At 36.3% G+C, this 24,625-nt stretch overlaps 1 protein-coding gene across 1 annotated transcript in view; it reads right to left on the reverse strand.

Moving 5' to 3' along the window:
* The window catches only part of FMN2 (formin 2), a 177,298-nt gene that overhangs the window by 60,283 nt on the left and 92,390 nt on the right, over nt 1-24,625 (reverse strand). Inside the window, exons 10-11 of the mRNA XM_054197192.1 lie at nt 7,695-7,756; nt 70-161 (exon numbers count right to left, since the gene is read on the reverse strand). Of these exons, the coding sequence (XP_054053167.1) occupies nt 70-161; nt 7,695-7,756 (154 nt within the window). The remainder of the gene's footprint in view (nt 1-69; nt 162-7,694; nt 7,757-24,625) is intronic.

Below are 24,625 nucleotides of genomic sequence, written 5' to 3' on the forward strand. Positions count from 1 at the left end.
GATAGTTTACTAGAGCAGGGAAAGTTTTCTTAAGTGGGCAAAACTGTTTTTTTGTAAGTATGTTCTTACTGTTCTGGCTTATCCAAAGACTTGGCGTTTTCTTTTTCCTTGGATGACTTGCTATGCTTTTCTATTTTTTCTAATTCATCTGATTGTGCTCTCTGGAATAAAGGAAACAAAGTAATTAAAAATTGTTAATTAATAACCTAGTCAAACAGATAGAGATGCTCTTGTAATAAATCACGCTTACAGATTTTTCTTTTCCTTCTAGCATCTGCTTATGGTAAAACTACTTAGTCCATAGAGTGATTTTAAGTATAACTACATCTGATGGAAAACAGAACATCTTCCAAATGATATTATTGACCACTAGTAATCTGCAAAAGATTTATTCATTAAACCATGCACTGAGACAATAATCTTCATTCCCACTCCCTTTTCTTTGGCTGTATAAAGTCTTTGGATCAAAGAACTCTCCTCTTGAGTTGTATTTCTCTTTCCAAATATGTTGGGTTGCATTTGAATGCAATCTGAGCTTTAAATATATATTTAAATAATATCTTTTTTTTTTAAACAAAATGAAAATAGGTTTGTATTGTTTACTGCAATTTAAATTTTATTTGGTATTTGGAAAACACTATGGAACAACAAAAGATAGTTGATTTATAATGGAACTATCATACATACCATACTACATGAGAACTACTGCATACTTCTTTGGAGTGAAATGATTTTCGTTTTTATATTAATAAGCCAAAACAATTACATGTAAACTGCCTAGTTTCTTGGAGAACCCTGTGCTACATTGTGCGGTTTTTCCTTCAATATTCCAATCAAAAGAAACAGAGCCTCACTTCTTTCTGTGCTCCATGCTACAGACAAAATATTATTTCCAGTTGCAGAAGTGGAAAATGGAACGGTATGGAAAGGAATAAAAGTGGAATGGAAATTTCTCCTTCTGACCCTTCTTTTGAGATCTGTGGTAGTTTTCAAAACAGATTCAAAACACGAATCTGTGTAAGACTGAAAGAAGAATCATCGAATGGTTAGAGTTGGAAGGGACTGTAAAGATCATCTAGTTCCAAGCCCCCTGCCGTGGGCAAGGACCCCTTCCACTAGACTGGGTTGCTCAAAGCCCCATCTAACCTGTCCTTGAAGTAAATATATCTACTTTTATTCCTTTAAGAAAATGCTACACACATTTTTTAAACTTACTCCACCATAGAACTTGAAGACAACAGTGGAAAATTAAATTCTAAATACTTAAATAACGCCAAAGCAAAAGATAGGCTGCATCTGCATGCTTTCCTGCATACTTTTGCACAATTAGCAGAAGAGGAATGGAACTATCCCACATCATACTGCCATAGCTCCATCAGGAACCTGAAACCAGAAAGTCAGGTTTGGACAGTTCTACTGAGGTTGTTGAACATCTTTTCATGTGAAAAGGGAGAAAATACTGATGTGAAACAGAAAGATTAAGAGATTGAAGAGTCACTCAGAGCAAAAGCACTTTAGAGTTTCTCTCATTACTTCAAGAAGTCTGGAAATGACTGCAAAGCCATCTGTCTTGAATACTACATATCCTAATATTTAGCCAGCACTTCTGTGATGTTCTTCAAGGGTCATCTTCCCTAAAGTAGACTGATCTCATCTATTAAATACTCCCAACAGATAGGAAATACTGCAAACACACCACCCCCCCACCCACCATCAATAAACTGTTTTTGACACTAAGAAATTACAATGGTGGTAGTATCTGTATCACAGATCAATGGAACAGCTGAGGTTTGAAGGAACCTCTGGAGATCGTCCAGTTGAACCCTCTGGCACAAAGCAGAGGCAACCAGAGCAGGCTGCTCAGTATCACGTTCCGCTAGATTTTCAATATCTCCAAGGATGGAGACCTCGCAACCTCTCTAGGGAGCCTGTTCTGGCATTTGGACATCTCTGTAGTTTAAAAAAAAAAAAAAAAGAAAAAAAAAGCTGTTTATTTTTAAATGGAATTTCCAGTACATTAATTTCAAGAAGCCCACCACCTCTTGTCTTTACACTGCGCATTACTAAGTATAGCTCTGTGTTCTTTACTCCCCCTCCCCAATCAGGTATTTGTACATACTGATAAGCTCTCCCTGAGCTTTCTCTTCTCCAGGCTTAACAGCCCCAGCTCTCTTAGCTTCTCCTTGTATGATACATTCTCCAAGCCTTTAATCATCGTTGTGGCCCTTCACTAGGCTCACTCCAATATGTGCATGTCTCTTGTACTCCAAAAGTACTTTTTTTTTTAGATAAAGTTTCTGTCAAGGTAGGCATGGGACATATGAATATAATTACAGTAGTAAATTTTGCTTGTATAATTCTATCCTGAGGAAAAGGGAATTTTCAAGATCAGAAAATTGTATCAACTTTTGATCTCATGTGGAAGATGACTCATCTGGACTTCGGGTGAGGACTAGGAAAGATGCAACTAACTGCAGAAGTTTCTACTTAAGTATTGCAGGTGCTGTTGAGGAGAAAGATGCTTTTAGTTTTTTGTTAGGGAGCAGGTGTAAATGGGAGATTTCTTCACTTCATCTAGAACATTCTTACCAATGGAGAAATAAAAGAAAAATAAATCTTCCATTTCTTTTCAAATCAGCAAAAACCTCTCTCAGCAATGGATAAAATCTACAGATTTTAGAAATCGGAATAATGCCAAGAGAGGTAGTGTTGTTCTAGTAGTCACGTCTTCAGAGCCACGGAGGTCTAGGTATGCAAATGACATGCCTTTGTAGGAAGATCTATTTTATTTATTCAACTTACACTTCAAAAAATGAATTTATTTAATTTACACTTGTAATTGTAAACAAGTTTTTTGCAAAAGTGAGTTTTTGCACTAAACAGTTTTTAAATTGAATTCTATTATTTCTGACCAATGTCTAAAGTATATTCTTTTCTGGTAAACTAAAAGGAAATCACTTGAAATTTTTTCATAAGAGGTGAAGAGGAGAAAATATTTTAGCAAGGAGCATAAAACTGAATGGTTATTTGCAATCAAATAGTGAGAATGCTCTCTCTTCTGATCCTCTACACATAGCGAAATATTAGAGTGCTTATTACAGCAATCTATTAGATACATTCATGTTCAAGAAGTTACTGTTTCTCCACCAAATCCATGGGCAAAGGTTAGGCAGACTCACTGCTCCTTATTTAAGCCATTATTCTCAGATTGTGTATGCAAAGAAATAACAACTGGTAAAGATACAATGGCTAGGCAGGATCCACTCGTGTAGGCCTGAGCAAAACTCAAGACATACGGTTTACACTCTGCACTAAAATCAAGAGGTCCAAGTATATGGTGCAAGTTCAGAATCAAAGTTTCAAGTCCCTAATTTTGGCTCTGGTATCCAGAATTCTGATTTATATTTATTTTAAATTATGATAGAAAAGGAATAAGGCTGACACAACTTCTGCACAGATATTATTGAAGATTATTTCTCAGAATTTTTATCAGTTAGCTTTACAGTTAATGTTTATCTATTCTCTAATTTGCAGATGGATAATAAAAAAAAGCTTTCCTATTACTCTCCAAAATTTGTGTCAAGAGAGGACACATTCAATATATACTTGTCATAAGTCATTAATCTGATTGCATTAGCACCTCTTTGAATGTCACTGCTATTTATTTCCTTAAATTTTAGCTATTATTTAGCATCATAAATGGAACAAAGTAATATAATATACCAAAATTTGATATCAACTATATCTACAATCAGACAGCATAAATCTGACACAAATTACTGCAAAAAATACACTGCTTTAGTTTTAACTTTTCCCACTTTTGCCAGAGTATTAACTTATGAACTTTGGTAAGACCAAATATAGGGTAAGGGCTATTTTTTCATTTCACAACATAAATCTACATTTCCTGGTTAGGGTTTTTTTTTTTTTGGTTTGTTTGGGTTTTTTTTGGTTGGTTTGGGATTTTTTGGGTTGGTTGTTTTTTTTTTTTTTTGTTTTTTGTTTGTTTGTTTTTTTCCTTGCAAAGAACCTTAGCTCTTAGTTAAGATCAGTTTAACTGTGTGTAGCTTTTTAATTTGGGGTTGGATTTTTTTCTGGTCAACTTGATTTTCAAAGTTAATGTTACATATTTCAAAAGCATCAAGTGACTTGTATAAAGAATATTGTCAAAAGTAACTGAAACAACAAGGATATACAGAAATGCCCAGATTAATAGCCACTATCATATTCCTTTGAAGCTGGGTCATGTATCAGAAGTCAGGTACAATATTTGCAGAAAAACGTTAAGGCATTGCATTGTAATTGCCAGTTTTACAAAATCACAAGAAATAATGGAGGAGAAGGTTTTAATCTTAGTGCCAGAGCAGAGGCATGCACTTCAGACTTCTGGGGGCCTTTTGCTCTTGTAGATGGCATTTTGAGGTTTTTGAAAGCACTAACTTAAGACTTTTAAAGAAAGAGACAGGGTAGACAATTTACCAGGAATCAAATTAAGAAAGTATACACGTTTCATTTTGTGATGTAAAGACATTTGATAAGGACAAATCCACAGATCAAAGATAATCCTTTGATACGTTTTTTAACCCATTTTTTATACACTTATTTTCACAATATAGTGAAGACATAAGCAGGGGCACACTTATCTTGTTTTGAACGGTGATATTTTAGCTACAATCTCAGCTGCTAAGAGGCTACCTGTTTTCAAAGTAAATATTCACTTATTTGCAAATCAGTACATTTCTCATCACAAGCAATATGGCCTAACCACATACCACAAATTGACAACTCCACTGAATTTTATCTACCTTCTCCCTCTCTAATTACAGCTGCCACCAGAAAGCATTGCTATTAGGGGCTCTGTAAGAGCACATTAAAGTAAGTGTTCCACATGTAGTTTTATCTATTAAGACTCTCCTATTAAAATTTTCTAGATCTTAATACACAGCTGATTATCAACACATTTAAACAAATTTTTATAAAGCAAACTACACAACTATGTAAGAGCTATGTGACCGTACCATACAGCACTGCAGTAACAAAGTCTTTCTCACTTGATGCAATACCACTTAATAGTATTAAATAAATTATTGAGAGCTTGGGTCTTTGGCGGGGTGTGGGTTTCTTCATTTATAAAAAGTCACCAAGATGTATACAGTAACTTTGTGGTTTAACAAGACTTTAATTCCTCAGTAAACAGGAATTGAGCCCTCGGGACTGTGGCTTTTGAAATTAGGGTGTGTTTAGGTTTGGAGACTGCCCAAATTTCATTCACATTTAAGAAGGGAAAGCACCATGCCAGACATATGCAATCAGAAAAAAATGATTACATTTTGAGGGAAGACCGTAAAACAAATGCTCCCATATGTTCCATAGAGATCAAACAGAAAGGCTTAGAATTAGTACAGTGGTATTTAAGTATCCAGCAAAAAAATCCAAATCCAATAAATAAACCCTAAGAACTAAAAATTAAGTTAATGGCTACAAAGTAGCCAAATGAGGCAAAGTTACCCTCCACTTACAACACAGGATGAGGCTGAGAAAAAAGGGAGGAATCAAACATGCCAGGCCCTCTGGTACCACCCATTGCTTACGCTTTTTTTGTTTTTACGAACAATATTGTTATAATTAGCGAAGCTAGCAAGGGAGGCAAGTGCAAGGTCTGATGCGACCAAAGACTGAAAGTAAAAATGGAAAATAAAATTCAATTAAAAAAATGCTTTTTTCAAGACACAACTTTATCAATCGGATTAAAATTCAGGACTCATTATGAAGCTCTCTCCAAATAAACTGGGGTGGTTTTTTTTTTTCGTTTGTTCCTTGCTTTTTGGGTTTTGGTTGCTTTGTTACTGTTGTTTTTTTGCTGTCTTGTACCCAAGTAAATATAGTGATAAAGCTAGGCTGATCTGTCTTATATTCAAAACAAGGAAATATATTATAGTCATTCCAACTTTTTGAGTCTTGCCTGATATTAACATATGATATTTTCCTCAATCAGGACAGTATTTCATAGACATTTTCTGTAGTATGTAGTGATGGTAATGACAAAAGGAACACAATGGCATTTGGTTATTTCAATGAACTGCAAATTTATAGGTAATGTATTATACTTGAACTCTGAAGTATATTGGAGATGACATTAAGAAAGCATTTGAAAAGTATAAAGTGTCCTATTAGTACCTTAGCCACAAAGGAGGACTATTTTTTAAACTAAAATAAAAAAAAAGTCTTATGCAATATAAAAGAAGGAAGTATGCAAGAACTGGTCATGAGGGCAGTATCCATACTTCCCACAACACAATCTCTCACAATCATGCATATGTAATATCTAAAACTACTTCAATATTTTACATGCTAAAGAATGTATGGAATGGGATACAGCTGTGCTGTGTAAGGGAGCAGATTAAGAATAACGCAAAATAAAAATAACACAGGCCAAACCAGAAACGCTGTGGCATAAGGATGAGAAGTGTTTAAAGATTTGGGGGCAGTTAGAATAAGCTTCCCATTTGACCATTATATTCCCGTGGAACATTGAATGAGTTGATTCTTCATGGATGAAATAAGACTAGAAGTGGTTCCTAGTTCTTGTCAGATTTTTGCTTTTCATTTTGTTTAGCTTTTTGGGTTTTCTGTAAAGTGGACTAGAGCTTACTGTCTCTCTCTTCAGGCCCTGATGTGGATTATTTGTAAGAAATGTCAACAATCAACAAACTATTCCAACGTAGGCCATAAAAAGCTACAGTCTAAAAGCCAAAAATCTGAATGGTGTAAAAATAATTAATAAATTATCAAAATTATACCATGAGGGAATAAGAAATCCAATACAGTAGCATATATTGGTTTTCAATGCCATTCTGTGGCTCACAGCTTTTCATTTCAGATTTTCAGGTTCTTTGGAGGGTAAATTAGCTCTTTCCAAAGATGCCTAGCCAGACCTCCACATACATAAGCAATGAACTCGGAGAAGGGAGTAATGCTCACTGGCCACAGCTGAAGGCAGAAACATGCTTCTGAGATCCACTTTTTTGAATTTTACACGTGACTGGCTTTGTAAAGTTTTAGAACATGCCTGAGTATATTTTGAATCCCTGATTTTGCAAACCTAATGGTCAAACACTCTCTGATGATTAGTACCAGACATTTATGAAGCCCCTGGCAGTTTATACTATTTTTTATTACATTAACTTAGAGCAAACCTTTTCCTTTCAAAGAGTTAAAATTATTTTGGAGGAATCCCCCAAATAATAATAATGCATAATAATGAAAAACTGCAGTTCCATAAATGGAATGATTGCTGTTATTAAAACATTTTTTTTTTAAATTGAACAGCATCGTTATATTAATGAAATTACAAAGTGAAGCCAGAGACCTGGTGTGCAAGGTCTGATATCTATTGACGAAAGACTGCCCCACCCAAGAAGAAAAAAAAAACAAAACCCAAACCAATTTCTGTTTATTCATTTAGAAGCTGATTGTGTTACTTATATAAAAATGCATGCGCTATATGAAACACAAAATGGCAATTAATACAATTTAAATGTTTACCATTATTTTCATTGCTTTTGGGAAAATAAAGTCACTTCAAAATAGGACACGTTCTACAAGCTTTCTGAATATTACTTATGCAAACCAAAGATACCTTCACATGGACCTACGGTATTCCTACATTATATGGACTTCCTCTGATTACTCACATTCTCATACAGGGCTTGAAGGGTCTCTAGGTCAACCACAGAGTTATCCAAGTTCACAACAGCTATAGAAAAGACAAAAAAAAAAACAAACAACAACAACAACAAAAAAAACCAAGAATTAGTTGTCAGGATGATAATCCAGCTGTGAAAGAAAGACCGAGCACAATACCCAGCAATAGTTTTTATGACCCACTGGTCATACAGCTTAAGGGTTTTAACTTTATTAATGCCTTAGATACTGCCATTCCTAAGACTATGGGCTAAAAACCTGGTAGAGCCAGGTGTCAAGTGTTAAAGAATTTATCTCCCTCCCCCCAAACACACAAACACAATCCCACGAGTATGGCCATAGCCAGAGATCAGAGATAAGCTTTACATCAGACTTTCACGGTCCGACTGAAAGCATTATAAAAATTTGTAAATCTGCACCACAGCCACACACACACACTCACACAACAAAGCTCATTCCTGTCACTGGTTGGCTTCAGTCTTAAACTGATTAATCCATAAGTCAGCCAGTTAACTTCAAGACACCTGACAAGGGTCAAGTCTTCTATGCACTAAGCCGACAGGTTTAGTACAGATACAAAATATGCCTTTCCTGTTCCCAACCAATTCTGGCGCCACACACATACTGTATTTTTTCAGTGTCAAAAAGCCAGTTCAACATCAGAGAGAATGATTTCCATCTACCTAACTTGGACATTTAAAAAAAAAAGAAAAAAAAAGAAAAAAAAATCATTAAGAGGAGCACACTTGTAGGAACACAACCCTGGCTCCTCAGACATATTAGGAACGTTTCATGAGGCACAGGAAATACTTGTGGAAACTAGTGAAAAATTATTCTCAGCTAATACAAAGAATTATTTAAAAATAGTACTTTTCTGTCTACCTCTTACATATTTTTTGCAAGCACACTGACAGTTCATTTAAAAGCCAGATACATCCAGCTGTTCTCATCCAGATTTTAAATTTTGAAAGAAACTTAGAATGTTGGATTAGAATGTATGTGATGGTAATAAATTATTTTTATCACACTACACCACTCTTTTTTCCATTTTGCCCTTCATTAATTTCTACCCTTTTTTGTAATGGGCTCTGTGTGTGTGTGTATGTGCACTTGTACAATAAGTAGAATAATCCCCCAGGTGAGATTAAGCTAGAAATTGCAACACTGATCAGGGATAGAAACCCAGGACTAGCTTGCTTTATCTCCTATAAATCCACCTCCCTAACTGTCACAGAGAAATTCGGTGTATACACCTAAAGACTAAAGTCAATATAATTCAAGCTCATTTGTTTCCGATTGTTCTAAAGCCTTTAGAGATACCACTCCGGGTCTGGGACTCATCATGTTTCCCCTTTCCAGGCCTGAGACATAGTTTTAGTTACAGTATAAGAAAATTATAAACAAAGAAGTGTAGATCTTGATTAAACTAAGCAGGCTACACTGCATCTATAAATAGGGCATGAAGCTAAATTGTAGGACTGAAACAAACAATAATTAGGAAAATTATTTTATTTCCAGAAATAATATTTAAAAAAACCTCACAAACCTTACCAGAAAAATAATGGCAGTGTAACAGTTAACAGTTCAGGAAGCAACATGTTTTTTGTTTTGTTTTGGGGGAGGGGGCACATGCAAAAATCTGTGACTAATTATTTGGGATATTTTAAAACTCAGGCTTTTTTTCTCCCCCCCCCCGCCCCGAGTGTAGTAATTGTTGCAACAGAGAGTTGAAGATGCCCTCTCAACAAGGTACTGTAGTATATGTTGTATTTGATAATCCATGTTGCTCAGTCGGACTATCTGCATGCTTAAAAATGTGCCAAATTCGCTTTGTAGAACTGGATACTAAAATTAACACACAAATAGAAAGTGGGTCTAGATTAGTTTGGGAGCTTTGCTTTAAGAAAACACATATGTCAAAGCCTATATACAAACAGCTTTATTAAAACCAGGATATATTATGAAACTCTGTATTATCCCTACATTTCATCATTCTTACACTTACGCAATGTTTTCATATATGAACACACTCACAACCCTTCAACTATTTATTTTGAGTTGCGGCTGTCTTCTCCCTGCTCCACCCCCCTCCCCTTCCTTCCAGAGACTGTCTGCTCCTGCACCAAGAAATATGACATAAGTTCCTGCTCTGACTTTTGCTCAATGTTAAGATCACCCACGGATTACTCAGGGAGCAATAGAACACTTTTGTTTGAATGCTTGCAGGAGATAAGAGAACGCCTGGCAAACACAACGGTGCCAGGTCTGTGTACTTTCAACAAAACAGGTATGCAGAAGAGTGTACATACTTCAGGGAGCTGCTTAAAACAAATCAGTCTGAGACAAGGACTTGGAGAAATTAGATCCTAGTATATATGTTTCAAATCTCCCCCTCCCAAGACAAACATATTTCTATATATTTCATCTAAAGATGTATATGTTCATAAATAGCACTCTAGCATCCCACTAAGATTTTTCAATGTTCACCATAGGTTTTCTCCCCCCGCTCTGAGGAATCAGGAGATGAACTTCTGTTCCTTGGCAGTACTGCAGCATTGTCATGCAGAACATGATAGTTCGCAAAATAAATCATGACTGTTGCATATTTAATTCCATTATCTAGACAATTTGAACTGACAAAAACAGTGAAGCTTCCTTATGTAGCCAAGCGTACTAGCTAAACTTGCTCCCTCCCAACAATCAGTGTGACTACACAAACTTCTAACCATATGTGGTGGCAAAATAATGACGAAAAATACAGAGAAACATCAATTTCCTTGTATGAAAATATTCTGAGCTATGTTATAACTCCAGCATATTTTGATGCAAACATCTGGAGTAGGGTTTATAATAGTCTTACAGTCACTGGATATTTTCACCCATGTCACTATGTTAGAAAGTGATTTTTTTGTTTCAAAGTTGACATTGTCATTTCCTGGTCTGGACCACTATGAAACAATCTTTAATAGCCAGCACATCATCCAGCCTTTGCAATACGTTCGTAAGACAGTGAAGAATATCTGCTGCCTTTTACTTTAATAGAAACAATTTTCTTTTAATCACATCAGACTCAGGCACTTAGTTCTTACCTTCAAGATCTCATAGTTCTGCTATTTTCTTGCATTCCTACTGCCACTGCTGCTGATAAAACCAGCAAGCCAGCCCCAGTTTCAAGCCAATGCTGTAAAATTACTCGATGTATATATATACAGTTGTGTGTATACATACACACACACATATATATATTTGATTAAATCAAATTTGAACCAAGTATGCCCAGATACACACACAAATATGCACAGACAAAAATACAAGGAACTACGAACCAATGAGTTTTAGGGTTTTCTTAAGCAAGTACTGATGAACAGATTTTTACAGAAAATCAACCCAGTAAAGAGAAGGGTTGAAGAGCAATCGCAAAGGATTGCTTGACGCTATAGAGGAAGGGAAAGAGATTTCAAAAGATTTGTATCCAAAATAAAGGCTTCAGGAATCTCTTGTTGGTCTAAAACCTTCCTGATATTCTCATTGTTTTTGTCACAATCTACATGGCAATTTAAAATGGTATCTTTGGGACAGAAATTATATCCTTCTTATGCAACTGCAGAATATAGAAATTTTAGCCAAATCGAAGAGTTTCCATTCCATTCTGTATTTCTACAATATAAACTGAATCAAAAAAATATGCGGAGAGACAAAGACTTACTATGCTTACTAACATCAATTAATTTGCAGTATTAGGCACCTTAGAAGATACTTCATCTGACAAGAGGATAATCATGCTGCTAAAAACCAAGCGAGATTAGTGTAAAGCACACAACTATATTCAGAGGCATACTTGAACTCTGAGAAGAGATGGACCACCTTCTCCCATATATATATATATATATAAGCCAATTTAGAACACAGAAATTATTAAAACAAACGAACAAAAAAACCAAACCAACACAAAAAACCCCACCCCAACATAATGAACAATCACCACCCACATGTTTTCAGGGGAACACAATATGTAACCAAGCAACCAACAAGATCAAAGTTTTTGCCAGCAAATATGATCTGAAGAAGCTATGCATGAGAAAACACCAGCAGGAAGTTGGAGGATGCACAGTGTATTCTCAGGAAGACTATAAAAGGAAGTAGCTGTAATTTTTTTTAATTGTAGGACAGATAATTTGTGTTGATTATTTATATATCTAGGAGCATGTGAACTACCAGCTACCACTTAAGCAAAATTGATAGGCAATATAGACACAGCAAACCTACACTTGCCTGAGGCTATGAATCTAAATCCACCAATAGTACCACTTACATAAACTGTACAACTAGGAAAGCACTAGTTGTGCTACCCAGTGCTTGGAAACTATTCTGTTTGCTAGTCCAAACCTCTGGAATTTCCTTTTAAAATGAAAAGGCCAAAATTGAGAATTTCCCACTGGGTAGAATTTCATGAAGAAGAAAAAGAATTATCAACCTGATCCTTTGGATACAACTTTTATGTCATAAAACTCATTAGCACAACTTCACTTATGGATGACTTTCAGAATACTGGTATTCAGTCCAAATCTTGGTCTATGTCTCCCATTTTCTCAGGGTAGGTTTCAAATCACACTCCATTTCTCTGGCCTTTCCAAGTATGATTTCTAAGCTTTTCTGTCTCTGGACTCCATCTAGAAGTGAGTGTCGTCTTCTTGAGACCTCCTGGAAGCACTGCTTTCTCCCCAAAAACGGATTGAGTGGTTTCCAAATCTTACTTGTCTGATAACAGATTACAGTTTAATTCCCCAGAAAGAAGCAGTAGCTGAAGCAAAACCACCACAAATTTGCAAAAGGAATTTTGAACCAATCCTGCTACACTCAGATCCATGCTTCGGGGAGACAAACAAGCAAATCACCCACCCAAGTTCTTCATGTTGATTTCCACCACTATTGACTTCTCCATGATTCTCCAAAAACCAAGAAGTATCACTCCAAGAGGCCACTCCTCTTTTCCTCTTGCACATCTTTGCCTCTTCACTTTCACAGCTGCTCCAGAAGAGCACCAAGAGTCTTTTCAAGACTTCACACCTCCTCTGTCAAATGACAGTAACAGTCACTTCAGCAGATTACAAAGGCAGACTGATTCTTATTCAGTGAATGAAGGACCTCCTCTTTTACAGCAGATAATCACAGTACTTTTATTACACAGTTCTGTGTAGGGCACAGATCTGGGGACTTCACAGCTGTTCTGCCCATTGTGTGACTCTAACATGCAAGATTACAAGATACTGAGAGGTTACAACTTCCATTGTACTTTTTCCTAACTTCCATCCCCAGATAATTCTCCTCCATGTTAACAATTAAACCATCTATGCACCAAGAATAATACTCCAAGCTGAAGAGTGAAAGAAACAGAAAAGGCATCAACCAGTCTTACGACCAAAATGCACTTTCTTGTTATTAAGAACCTGTATCTACATTATATAGAAATTATAAGCAGTACATAAATAGAGTCTCAAAATTACTACATAATTTTAAGGCAGAACTGTAGCATTAAAAGTAATTCAACCTTCTAAAATGTTTTCAAGTAATTGTACTTGGAACACTGATTAAAAATATTAATTTTCAAATATCTAAAAAGGATGTTTGGAAGTAAAAAAGGCACATGAGTAGATGAGTAAATCAAATGTGTCACATTGTATGATCTTCCTTGAATGATAATTTCTGAGTTAATTAAAAAAAATAGTTGCTCCAAGAATAACGTCTGGGTAGTAGACTTCAAACGGTCAAGACCCAACATCATTAGAAAACTAACGTACTGGCAAAAACTTATGCAATGGAAAATTCTGATGTAAGAGAAACAGACAGTATATAGCCTGATCAACTTATGAAATGTTTCTGACAACAAATTAGAGAAAAAAACAAATAAACTTGTTTGTTTGGTCACTGAATACGGAATGGAAACATTAACTGACAGATGTCTTTGGAAGAAAATGCAAGAACACCACACATGCAAATACAAGCAAACCAGAAAAAAAAGCCTCAATGTAGAGAATTTCATCAAGTTCCTTGGAATGACTGACAGCTGAACTGCTCAAATCAGAAGTAGAAGAAAAAACGTCTGCCTCAACGTTCTCATCAACAAAAGAGCCAAGAGAGCCTTAGAAGAAGATCAAAGTGCAGTGGCTTCCTTTGCTGCTATAAAGATTCTGGTATGATGCAATATCAAGCCACTTGCTAAGTAAACCCAGATTTAAATCCAACTTATTATATTTAAAAATCAACTAAACTGCAAAATCCGCAGTCTTTTATTGCAGTCTTTTATTGGTTAAATAGTAAATCCACAACTTCAGAAATTGCTAGCCTTTGCTTTTTTTTCTCCCCACATGTGAGCTTATTGGCATCATTCATCTAACACAGGCCTACTGCACAAAGTAATGTTTTTATCTGTGATACTTCCAAAAATTTGACAGCTACTGCTATTTTCTTGGGATTCTTCTTTATCTCAAACAACAGAAATGTGAATCTCTTAATGCAGAAAGTTAAATCCCAAATGGGCCTCTGAAGTAAATGTCATGCTTACATAAATATGCAAAATACAGTGGTAAAATCAAATGTCCTTGTGCTAATGAGAGCTGCAGCGAAACACACAAGAATCATGACTATGTAAGTTCTAAATATTCTCAGAAAATAAGTGAAAGAAAATATATATTTTTTTTAAACAGGACTATCTGGACTTGCTCAACTTGTACAAAAAAACCCCTGTTGATAACGGGTAGGCAGGGAATGCTGCATGGGGTAGAGTTAGCATAATTTAAAACGATTTTGTATTAATAGCTACCTGCTTGCCCTCAGTACCTTTGTGATATGTTTATCCATTAGCAAATACTCTTAACATTACCAGGATGTAAACTTTAAGTGCACAAAGCACAATGAAGATTGGATCTTCAACACCAGTACATACGGCATGGATCAGAGGCAAGCAACAGCATTTAGAACAGTTTTATTGTGGCAGTAATTCACCTTGATCTAAAGCTTGTGGAAGAAACCAGAACAGTATATAAAATTTTCAAGCAGAAGCCATGGATTAAGCTTAGCTGTTGCTTCAGATTGTTTTTAAAGGACTTAAAATTTTTAAATATCTTCAAGAACATGCACTCACATTTCTGGGAAGCAACAAAATGAGAATCAATTAAGCAAGAATATGCATTTGCAAAATTTGAAGTAACAGGAGTAGGAGACTTCATATCAAAAAGAACAAATCTTTACTATCACTTTTTGTCCTGATTCTTCTCTTACAAACACGATTAAGTTTTTTAGACATTTATCCTTAGCATTACTATTCCCTAATGTTGTATCCCTAATATATAGCAACAAAATTGTATCAATAGAGCTTTTTTACATACATATGAATATATATGCACACATACAACAAAATATATAACTAGATTTTATATATAGTTATACATAGTTAATATAAACAGTTGCATTACATACCTTTCAAAGGACAGCAGTTACTGATTATGTGAAGTCTAACTTCATACACCTATACAGTTTGTTTATAAAAAGTGTGCAAGTTCAGTTCTTAGAGAACAAATACATTTTGTTTGACTCAGTATGTCGCCTTCTTGTCTAGGCAGGAAAAAAAATGGAGACCAATGCTGTAATCCCTTCAGAACAAAATGTTTAAATACAAACATGATTGCCATTGTAGACTGTTTAATTTAGAGAGATTGTATTTCAGTTCTGGTTTTGAGAGGTTTGCTGATTTGACTATAGAGAGTACTTCAATGCTTATCTTAATTGTTTAGATAAGATTTGTTTGAATTTGGCAGGTGAAAAAAACATGGGTGTGGGATATAGGAAGGTTGAGAAAAGACTGGCATTTTACCAGATTATGCTTATTTTAAACTATAGCGCATAGAGGAGCAAACAGTCTGAATGAACCTGCCAGGGGCCGGTCTTTGGAGAGTGAACTTGAAGTGCAAGATTGACTGGCAGGATTCAAGATTTTCAACGAACTGGAAAGGATTACCATGATAACTGCCCAAATGCTACTTAAGGCTTAGCATACTACACAAATGCAAATGATATAAGACACATTTAAATAAGTTTAAAAAAATTGTGCTTTATGCTTATAGTAGGGGTTTGTTGTTCTCTAGGTAAACTTCCTCTCCCTTAAATGTGTTTTAAAAGTGTTTCAAGAATAAGATTTGAATATAAAATTAATCATTGACATATGGATATATTTTACACGTAAGAAATTCTGTTACAGAAAATAAAATTACTGCTATAAAAAAAACAACGCTATTGGCTTTTACTTCAATATCAGCTTGTCCTAAGCTTTTTCACTTTCTGGTTAAGGTGGTATAGCACACCTCAGGCATCCTGGTTAGAGGTTCTCAAAATGCAACTTGTCATACCTATCGACTGTATCACTTTTTGTGGGGAGACTGCTATACTTTCCTTATACAAACAAACTACACAAACACGTCAGCTGCAAGGCACATATGCAATAGGTCTGACGTTGTGTATCAATCTGTCTGCAGACAGATACAATTTATAGCTTTGTATTCATGAGTCAACTGAAATAAAATTTGGGTTTCCCATGTGTTAGACGTTTTTTAGATCCGCATCAGCTCTAACGCTTTTCAATGCGTATTTCAAAGACACCATGTTCGTGAGTTCCACAGGCTAATTGTGGTACCAGTGATGGTGTAACTGTGACAGTCAAAGGACATATGCAAGTCAAACTTTGCAGAACAAGGTAGCATCTCTTACTGAGTGCAGCAAAAAGAGGTTAGGAAGACTTATTTGGAATACAAACAAGCCTTCAAACTAATTGAGACTTTTAATTATGTGTGGTTTTTTTCAGAATTCAAATTTGTTGGCTTTTGGTTTAATTCCACTTTATCTACTTTCATTATCAGTCCAAGCGAACAAAGCTACGGCTAACTCTGAAAAGTCCAATCCATGAGCAGAGAGACAAGCTTTCTCTTTCATGCTTCAGGGAGCTCCTTCTAAATGATAAAAAAACGCAGGGGGAGGACAAAGATACTTATTTGGAATCATCTAGTAGTTTAGTGGCAAAGATGAAACAGGTTTAAAGTAGTGCAAAGTCAAGAATAAATTCAGGTTAAAATTAATACAACTATCGGAAGAATCATTTATTGCTTATTCTAACATCATAATCACTAGAAGGACGCTAACTTTTTTGTATGGAATCTCTGAACTATTTGCCTTACTCTGTGACCGTGAGCAGCTCTGAACAGTCCCCAATCTTTCCATGTTCCACATACACATTCCATTCTTCAATCATTCCTCTAATCCACCCTTGAACCTCTTGATTTTTTGCCGTTATATTTGTTTGAGATGAAGTGACCACAATTCATCCCTCATAATAATGGCAAAGATATACCAGTTTTATGCAGTTATATAGCACTCTGCAAATTTATTTGATAAAGTATCTTAGGCTTCCATAGGAATCTGCTCTCAGCTTATTGCAACTAAATATATCTATACCAACTCCAAACAGAAAGATATTAAAAAAGTAGTTACCGATCCTCAGTGAAGTCCATGTGGCAATGCTAATAGGAGAGCCACTCTTTCCTGAGCAGACTCAAAGTCACCTAAAGAACTTTCTTGACTACAGTCTTAGTAATCATGACCAATGACTAACAAAAAACTCCTTTTCTAGTCAGTCCTTGAGAGATGAGTCAAAACAATCTTTGGACTAGAGCTATAGGTGGTGAAATATCAAAGAGACCAACAAAGGAAATAGCAAAATAACTTCAAGAACTTGTCTTTCTGTTTAATTGCCTGATCTATGTAGCTCATACAGAAGAAAGTTAAGAGGCAACCCGATTATAGTTCTTATGCATACCTGCACAAGAAGATATCTGAAAGTAGATGGCTCTGTAGTTGCACAGACCAGAAGTAGGAAAGAATGAAGGATGTCTGTAAGTTAATCTGACAAATTCATTATGGAAAGAATATTTAAGTGTTAAAAGTGAGTGAAATTAATCTTTTGAACAATGTTTCATGGGATACATTGACTTCTCCATCACTTGAAGTATTTGTATGAAATCCTAGCCTCACCAAAATAAATGGCAAAACTATCAGTGACTTCAAAGAAAGCAAAAGGTTGAAGGGTCAGAATTTCAGCTGGAACCCAAGATCATTTATACTGCTAAAATGTTCGTATTTATACAGACTAATGGCTTGAGGCAGAAATTAGCAGGCAATATTACATGTCATGCCTTATTTAGCAGCCAGACTAAATGCTTAGTATGCTCTTTCTAAAAATCTAGAGTTAAGCTGCATGTTTGCCCTTTGCTAGGTCCCTCTGAAGTTCTCTACTAGTCTTCTCTAACATCAACAAGCCTAAATCATTTTACAGAGACTACTCAGAATGTTGCTACCTTTGGATGATTTACAACAGAAAGTACTGGAAGTTCTTTTAGCCATGAAGACATGCATGATCAGTCAGAAACAAGATTTCCTTGCTTATGGTTCAAGGTAGCCAGTTCTGTATGATGATATCAGTATCTGTAATAGTAGAGCTAATTAGAAAACACTACATGGAAACTTACAGGGATTCAGAAATCATGCAAAACAAGTCAATTATAGATATGCAAAGCATATCTATAATTGATATATAGTCAACTGCTCCAATCACAAGTCAAAATACAAATTTTCTTGCTCAAGAATTACAGACACAAAACATTTGAGAGGTTTCCTTTCAAAAGCAAATTTCCCTTTCCCTCTGTCAGATGATCTCAGTATCTCACCGAAATAAAAGTACACACTCTCAATTTATTCTCCAAATAATTTTTTTTTTTTTTTGGCACACTGGAGAGCAGTTTAGATGTAGCCTGGTGTTCTACATGCCTGCCGAGTCTGACGTATGGATAAACACCAGGGATTTCACTGTACTAACGCGTGTTAAGCCTTTCACCAAATATTCTGAAGTTACAGTATTAAAGAGCTACAGATGCTAAAAAAATGATGTAATGATCTTGTGATATTTAGTCCATGTTCTAAGAGTGGTGGGATTATGAAAATAATGCAAAAAGATTTTTGGCTAGGTAGATGACAGATGACACGGCTTTGCTAATTCAAATCACAATACAGTGATAACTGAGGACAGAAGGATGCGTGTTTATGGTTTAAGTTCCATCTTTTCTCATGCTCCGAAGTGTTTCTCAAAAGCCGATATTAATAACTGAAGGAAATAAGGGCTGGGATTGCAACAAAACCAAATGCCTGGATATGTGGAAAAGCAAAATACATTCATTTTAGAAAAAAAGAAATAATGAAATATTACTTGGAATCACCTATATGTGTATTTATTTGAGTACCCATGACTGGATTCGGCCTACTGAGGACTTTAAGATTACAACAGGGAGTCCGTATTGCTTCAGTTCAATGCCATTGAGCTATATTTTGTATCAAGGTAGCTAAAGCAATTGCAGCTTCACTAAAAACAGAAAACACATTACACTGAAACAGAGTCTAATACATGCTGCATGGGGAGGTTTCCTGTGGAACAGCAGAACATTGGAAATAACTTCGATCTTTCAATATCTAGGGATCACCACAGAACAAGAGAAAGAAGAGAAAAAAGTAGGAGAAACCCAGGTACCTCATAAAGCCACAGATACAGGAATGTGACAGGAATCCAGCATGAGAAACCGCAGGCTCTCAAACTGAATGTTTCACAATTTTGCAGTAGAAAAAAAGATTTTCTAACATCTAACCATAATCTCCCCTTGCACTGTTTCTTACCCTACCCTACCACGGATGATGGATGGATACAGCAAACAAACCACTCTGCCACCTTCGCATCATCCTTTCTCTTCCTTACACTGGGAACTATTTTTTAAAAGCGGGTGTCCCCGGGCGAGAAGCAGGCCGGCAAGCAGCGGGAAAGCGGGGCCAAGGCCACGGAGGTCGAGCACCTTGCCCGACGCAGGGCTCTGCCGCCAGCCGGGCCGGCGTCTCCCGGGCCGGGGGCGCCGAGCTCCCCGCCGGCGGCGGCAGCGCGGGCCACGGTTGCCACCTGCTGCCGGGAGCGGGGACCCGGGGCCGGCCGGGGCGGCGGTAGCGGTGCGCGGCGGCGGCCGGCGCTGCCCCGCAGCCGGCGGGGATGGAGGGGAGAGCGGTGTAAACCCCCGGGAATAAACCGAGGGAGGTCAGTCAGCAAAATGACCCAGAGAAGCAGAGCTCAAGAGATCAAGCGCAGGCTGTGTAGATGATGTGTTTCCATATAGTTTCCAGGTATACCTAGCATTTGCAAGCGGCAAATTTATATTTATTGATGGATTTAATGGCTGTTCCGAATGAAACAGAAGAACGATAACCAGTGTGACACTAATAATATAAGGTTGCATATGGTGCTATAATTGGTTACTGCAGAAGAGTGGCAAGGAATACCGAAGGAAGCATAAGTCACTTAAGATAAAGCAATCAATTGTAACAGATCCCTACTGAGGGAGTTCATGCCTAAATAGAAAAAAAACGCAGTTTTTTACCCTATTACAGATCACTCAACCAGCATGGCAATAAGGACTTCTAAATGGTAAAAGCTGTAAGATAATAGAAAACATAATAGCAGAAGGTTTAATCTGTTGAATATATTTTTGAGACATCACGCAGAGTCTAAATTTTAGGATACTACAATTATTACTCAAAGCAACTAGGCAGAAATATCAAAAGAGGAGAGAACTGTACAAAACAGTTGGAGACACCGTAACAGCCTTAAATGAAATTTCTTTATAGGATGGGGAAAAGATTTTTAAAAATAACACCATAAAATTAGACTTTACAAGGAGGAATTACATTAAAATGAGAAGCCTGTTAAAAGGGCAAGAAAGCCTGGCAGTCAGAAGGAAGCTTACAGACACTACATTAGAGGTTCAGGGAAAAAAAAAAAATACATCATCAACTAAAAAATTCAAAAGCACCCTTTTTTCCCCTAGCCTTTTCATATCCCTAGTATTCCTACTCCTCAAACCCACATATATGATTAAACATAAGAGCACAGAAGACACCTGTAAATAAAAGATACTCTTCAAAAAGTGGAATTCAGCCAAAGAAAACAGAAAAGCAAAATCTTGTAAGTTCAATAGAAATGGGACAAGAACAAAAAGGTCTAAACCCAACTTGCCAAATGCATAAAGCTAGTAATAAAACTGCTTTCAAACACATCAGACATATGAAGCCTGACAGGAAACAGTTGGGCGTACCGATAATCTGGCTGTAAAAAGAGCACAAAAGAAAGAGAATCAGAAAATGTTAAACAAAGTGTTTGTCTTAAGATTCACAACCACAGAAAAGGTCAAAAAGATCCTCAGACAAGTTCTATACTTCTTGGGTGATACGTTTTGGGCACCGTCTCAAATTGAACAAGTTTCAGAACATACAAATGCAAATTTTAAGAGAACTCCCAAGATAATGCTGGAAACTACAAACCAGTCAGCCTGACTTCTGTGCCTGGAAAATATCTATGTATTATATGGAATAACAGGTTTTTTTAAAGGACATACAGATAAACCAATGTAATGAGAAAGAGAGGTAGCCTGTCATTTTGTTGTAGACATTCATGAGCAACAAATTAAATGGTATTGCTTTGATGGTGTCAACAAAGGCACAGGTAAGAGTGATCAGACTGATACTGGTTTTGCAAAAGGCTCCTCACAATCCTTAGCTAAGGCTTCAGAAAAAAATCATACTGTTGTGAGATAAGAGGAAAGGTCTACTCTGATTTAAAAAAAAAAAAAAAAACAAACAAAAAACCCTGCTCAAAAAAATAGGAAATCAATTACAAAAATGAACGGATCAGTTTTCAAAGTATGGAGTTGTAGCAGTGGAGCCTTACTAGGATCTTTGCAGGTTCTGGTGCTAATGAACGTGAGGTGGTGATGTTGGCAGGTAACAAATGCTAGCCACTTTAAAGTTGACCACAAACATGTACAAAAGGATCTCTTAAATATTCAGTGTCAATACATGTAAAGTAGATGGAACACTCTCCAAAAAAAACCAACCCCAAACTGTAAGAACACTGTGATGGATACAAAATTAGCAACTACTGCCCCAAAAAACACATTCAGATTTTTTTCATAGATCTCTGAAAACATACGCTCGATAATTAGCAACAGTTAAAGGGCAAACAGAATGTCAGTAACAATACAGAAAAAAATGGAGCCTGAAATAGAAGATGATATGATACCATGGCATAGGCATATGGCACACATAAATCTTGAAAATAGCATACAGAGCTAGTCACCTCATTTCCAAAGAGAGGAAAGAGAACTGTGGATTGTAGACTGGTGACAAGGAAAAAAAAAAAAAATCAAAAGAACAGACAACATGTATGAAGGTCATTCCAAACAAACTTTGCAATTTGGAGAAAGACGACTACTGCAAAAAGATGAAATAGAGAGCTATAAAAATTACATAATGAGCTGTCAGTGTCACTCATTTTTTTAATTTTTTTACTGGTTATCCACACAGGAGATCAGGTACTAAGATAGAGAGATCTTTGTTTGATCAAATACAGCATGTAGTTTTAATTGCTTCCTTAAAAGAGGAATGATAAGAAAAATACAGTAAAAAAGATTTCACCTTGCAAGTTTTTACTAAATCCTCATCTTAAGTGCAAATCACAAACGCACTGTTGTGGCAAACATCCTTTTCTTCTAAGCCTTTCAAATTAATGAAAAAATATGTGACTGTTATTGAAAGGTCTTAATCAATTAATAAGCCTTTCCCAATGTTTATAATGCAAAAATCTTTATGTAGTCCTGGAATGTATAAAAGTATGACCACTGGAAAATATTTCTGCTATGGAAAGAAGACCAGGTGGTCTTTAACACACACCACACCCCTCCCCATTTTTGCATGGTACTAACTCTAATAGCCTACATTTTGTTGCTTTTATGCTTAGAATTTTGTAATCATCCCTCTCATGAGTGACTACACGGTACACAAATGGGAAATAACAGTACTGGTTTTTTTCTTTTGGGAGAATAGAACTTTCCTGAAACTTTTCTCTCAAAGTTTCAAAGTTAATCAGACTTCCAAGAAAAAAAAATAAACTGTTTCAACTGAAACAACAGACAAACAATGCAGTTACAGTTTCTTACAAAACTTCTCTATTAAATTACATTCGTATGTTCTTAACAACAACAAAAATCTTTAATTATCCAAACTATCCAATGTGGCAGTAATTAGTCTCTGCTGATTCAAATATTGTGAAAACACTCAATACGATTTTCCTCATTTAAAAAACCTAACTTCTTTAAAATATATTTTGCACTACAGAAAACTGGTTTAATTCTATACATTTATTTTTAACTGTAAATTCTAAAAGGGTGTGTCACATAAAACATTCAGTTCCTTTCTTGGTTATATGAGTATTTCTGTCCCTCATTATCTTGACATGTTGCATTCATACTTAAAGAAAATGATAACTGAGGTGGTATTTTTTCCTTAACAACTGCTGCTATTGCTTTATTGTCCTCTGATCACTGTGAACTAAACTTCAGAAAATCTCAGAGGATAGAAAGACGACTCCAGGCATGCTTTCAGTAGTCAGGACTGGATTTCAGGGCCTTCACCCACAGCTCAGGGGTTTACGCCACATTAGAAATCCAACCTGTCTCCAAGGTCCTTCGTTGTCCTTCCTCACGAGCTGCCTCTGTCAGGAGTGGCCAGTCAAGGGCTCCAGAGGGCTCTCCTCACATCCAGGATTTTTTTTCATAAACTAAATGGACAGAAATAACAATTTTGGGCAGCTGGTTTACCTTCCAGCATAACAATGTCCAAATAACTTGATCCAATCGTGTATTGTTTTGTCCTTATAACTTTTTTAAACAGTAAAATGTCTTTTGGGAAGATACCCATTCTTGACAAATATTTCAGTATTATGAGTTCAAATGATTATGCTATACACATACATTTTTATTAGGATCAATAATTCTCAGATCACCTCTGAATCTTCCATAAGATACACTAATCATGATTCTTACTTTCCAGATATTGAGTCATTCTTTCCTGATTGCTTTCCATTTAGAGCATCTCTTGGACCTATGACAACTGAGACTATGTGGTACTTCAGTGCGTGAAATACTCCTGCACAGAAAATTTCAATAATGCAGCATAAGAGACATTTTGTCATCCTCCTCCAGTGAAATCATTCAGTTAACCTTTGACAAAGTCTCTCCTAGCTCATAATTTCTAAGTGTCAGTGTGAGCAGTCAAGTAAGAAAACAAAACCAAGACTTTCTGTTGTTCCTCTGTCACTAATAGCCAAATACTAAAGAACAAACATTTATTTTGCCCAGTAACATTTAAAGTACGTTCAATTCCTGCACATCTGTCTTGAATTCAGGACAGAAGACACGTCTGTTGTTCAAAGTTGTACTTCTGTTAGCAGACCAAGCTCTGCCAGAAATACAACTTCCAGTAAAATAGTCTCAAATCCAGATTAAAAGGCTGGGCTTCACCAGCTGGTAGGTGAATCTGCCTGCCATTTACATAACTACTTTTCCTATTACATTATTTTATACAACCGCCTTTCCTAGTATTGATGACCAACTATGAGTTGAGAGCTGTAAGAAAAAGATCATAGAATCCTAGGGTTGGAAGGGACCTCTGGAGATCATCTAGTCCAACCCCCCTGCCAGAGCAGGGTCACCTAGAGCAGGTTGCACAGGAACGCGTCCAGGTGGGTTTTGAATGTCTCCAGAGACGGAGACTCCACCACCTCTCTGGGCAGCCTGTTCTAGTGCTCTGCCACCCTCAAAGTAAAGAAGTTCCTCCTCATGTTTAGGTGGAACTTCCTATGCTCAAGTTTCCTGTGCTCAAGATCCTTGTTCTTCCATATGTTGGGTTTTTTTTCCAGTTACCAGAATGGGACAGGTAGCTCCATCAAATTCTG

The sequence above is a fragment of the Rissa tridactyla genome, chromosome 3 (genome assembly GCF_028500815.1).
Source record: "Rissa tridactyla isolate bRisTri1 chromosome 3, bRisTri1.patW.cur.20221130, whole genome shotgun sequence".
Taxonomy (NCBI): Eukaryota; Metazoa; Chordata; class Aves; order Charadriiformes; family Laridae; genus Rissa; species Rissa tridactyla.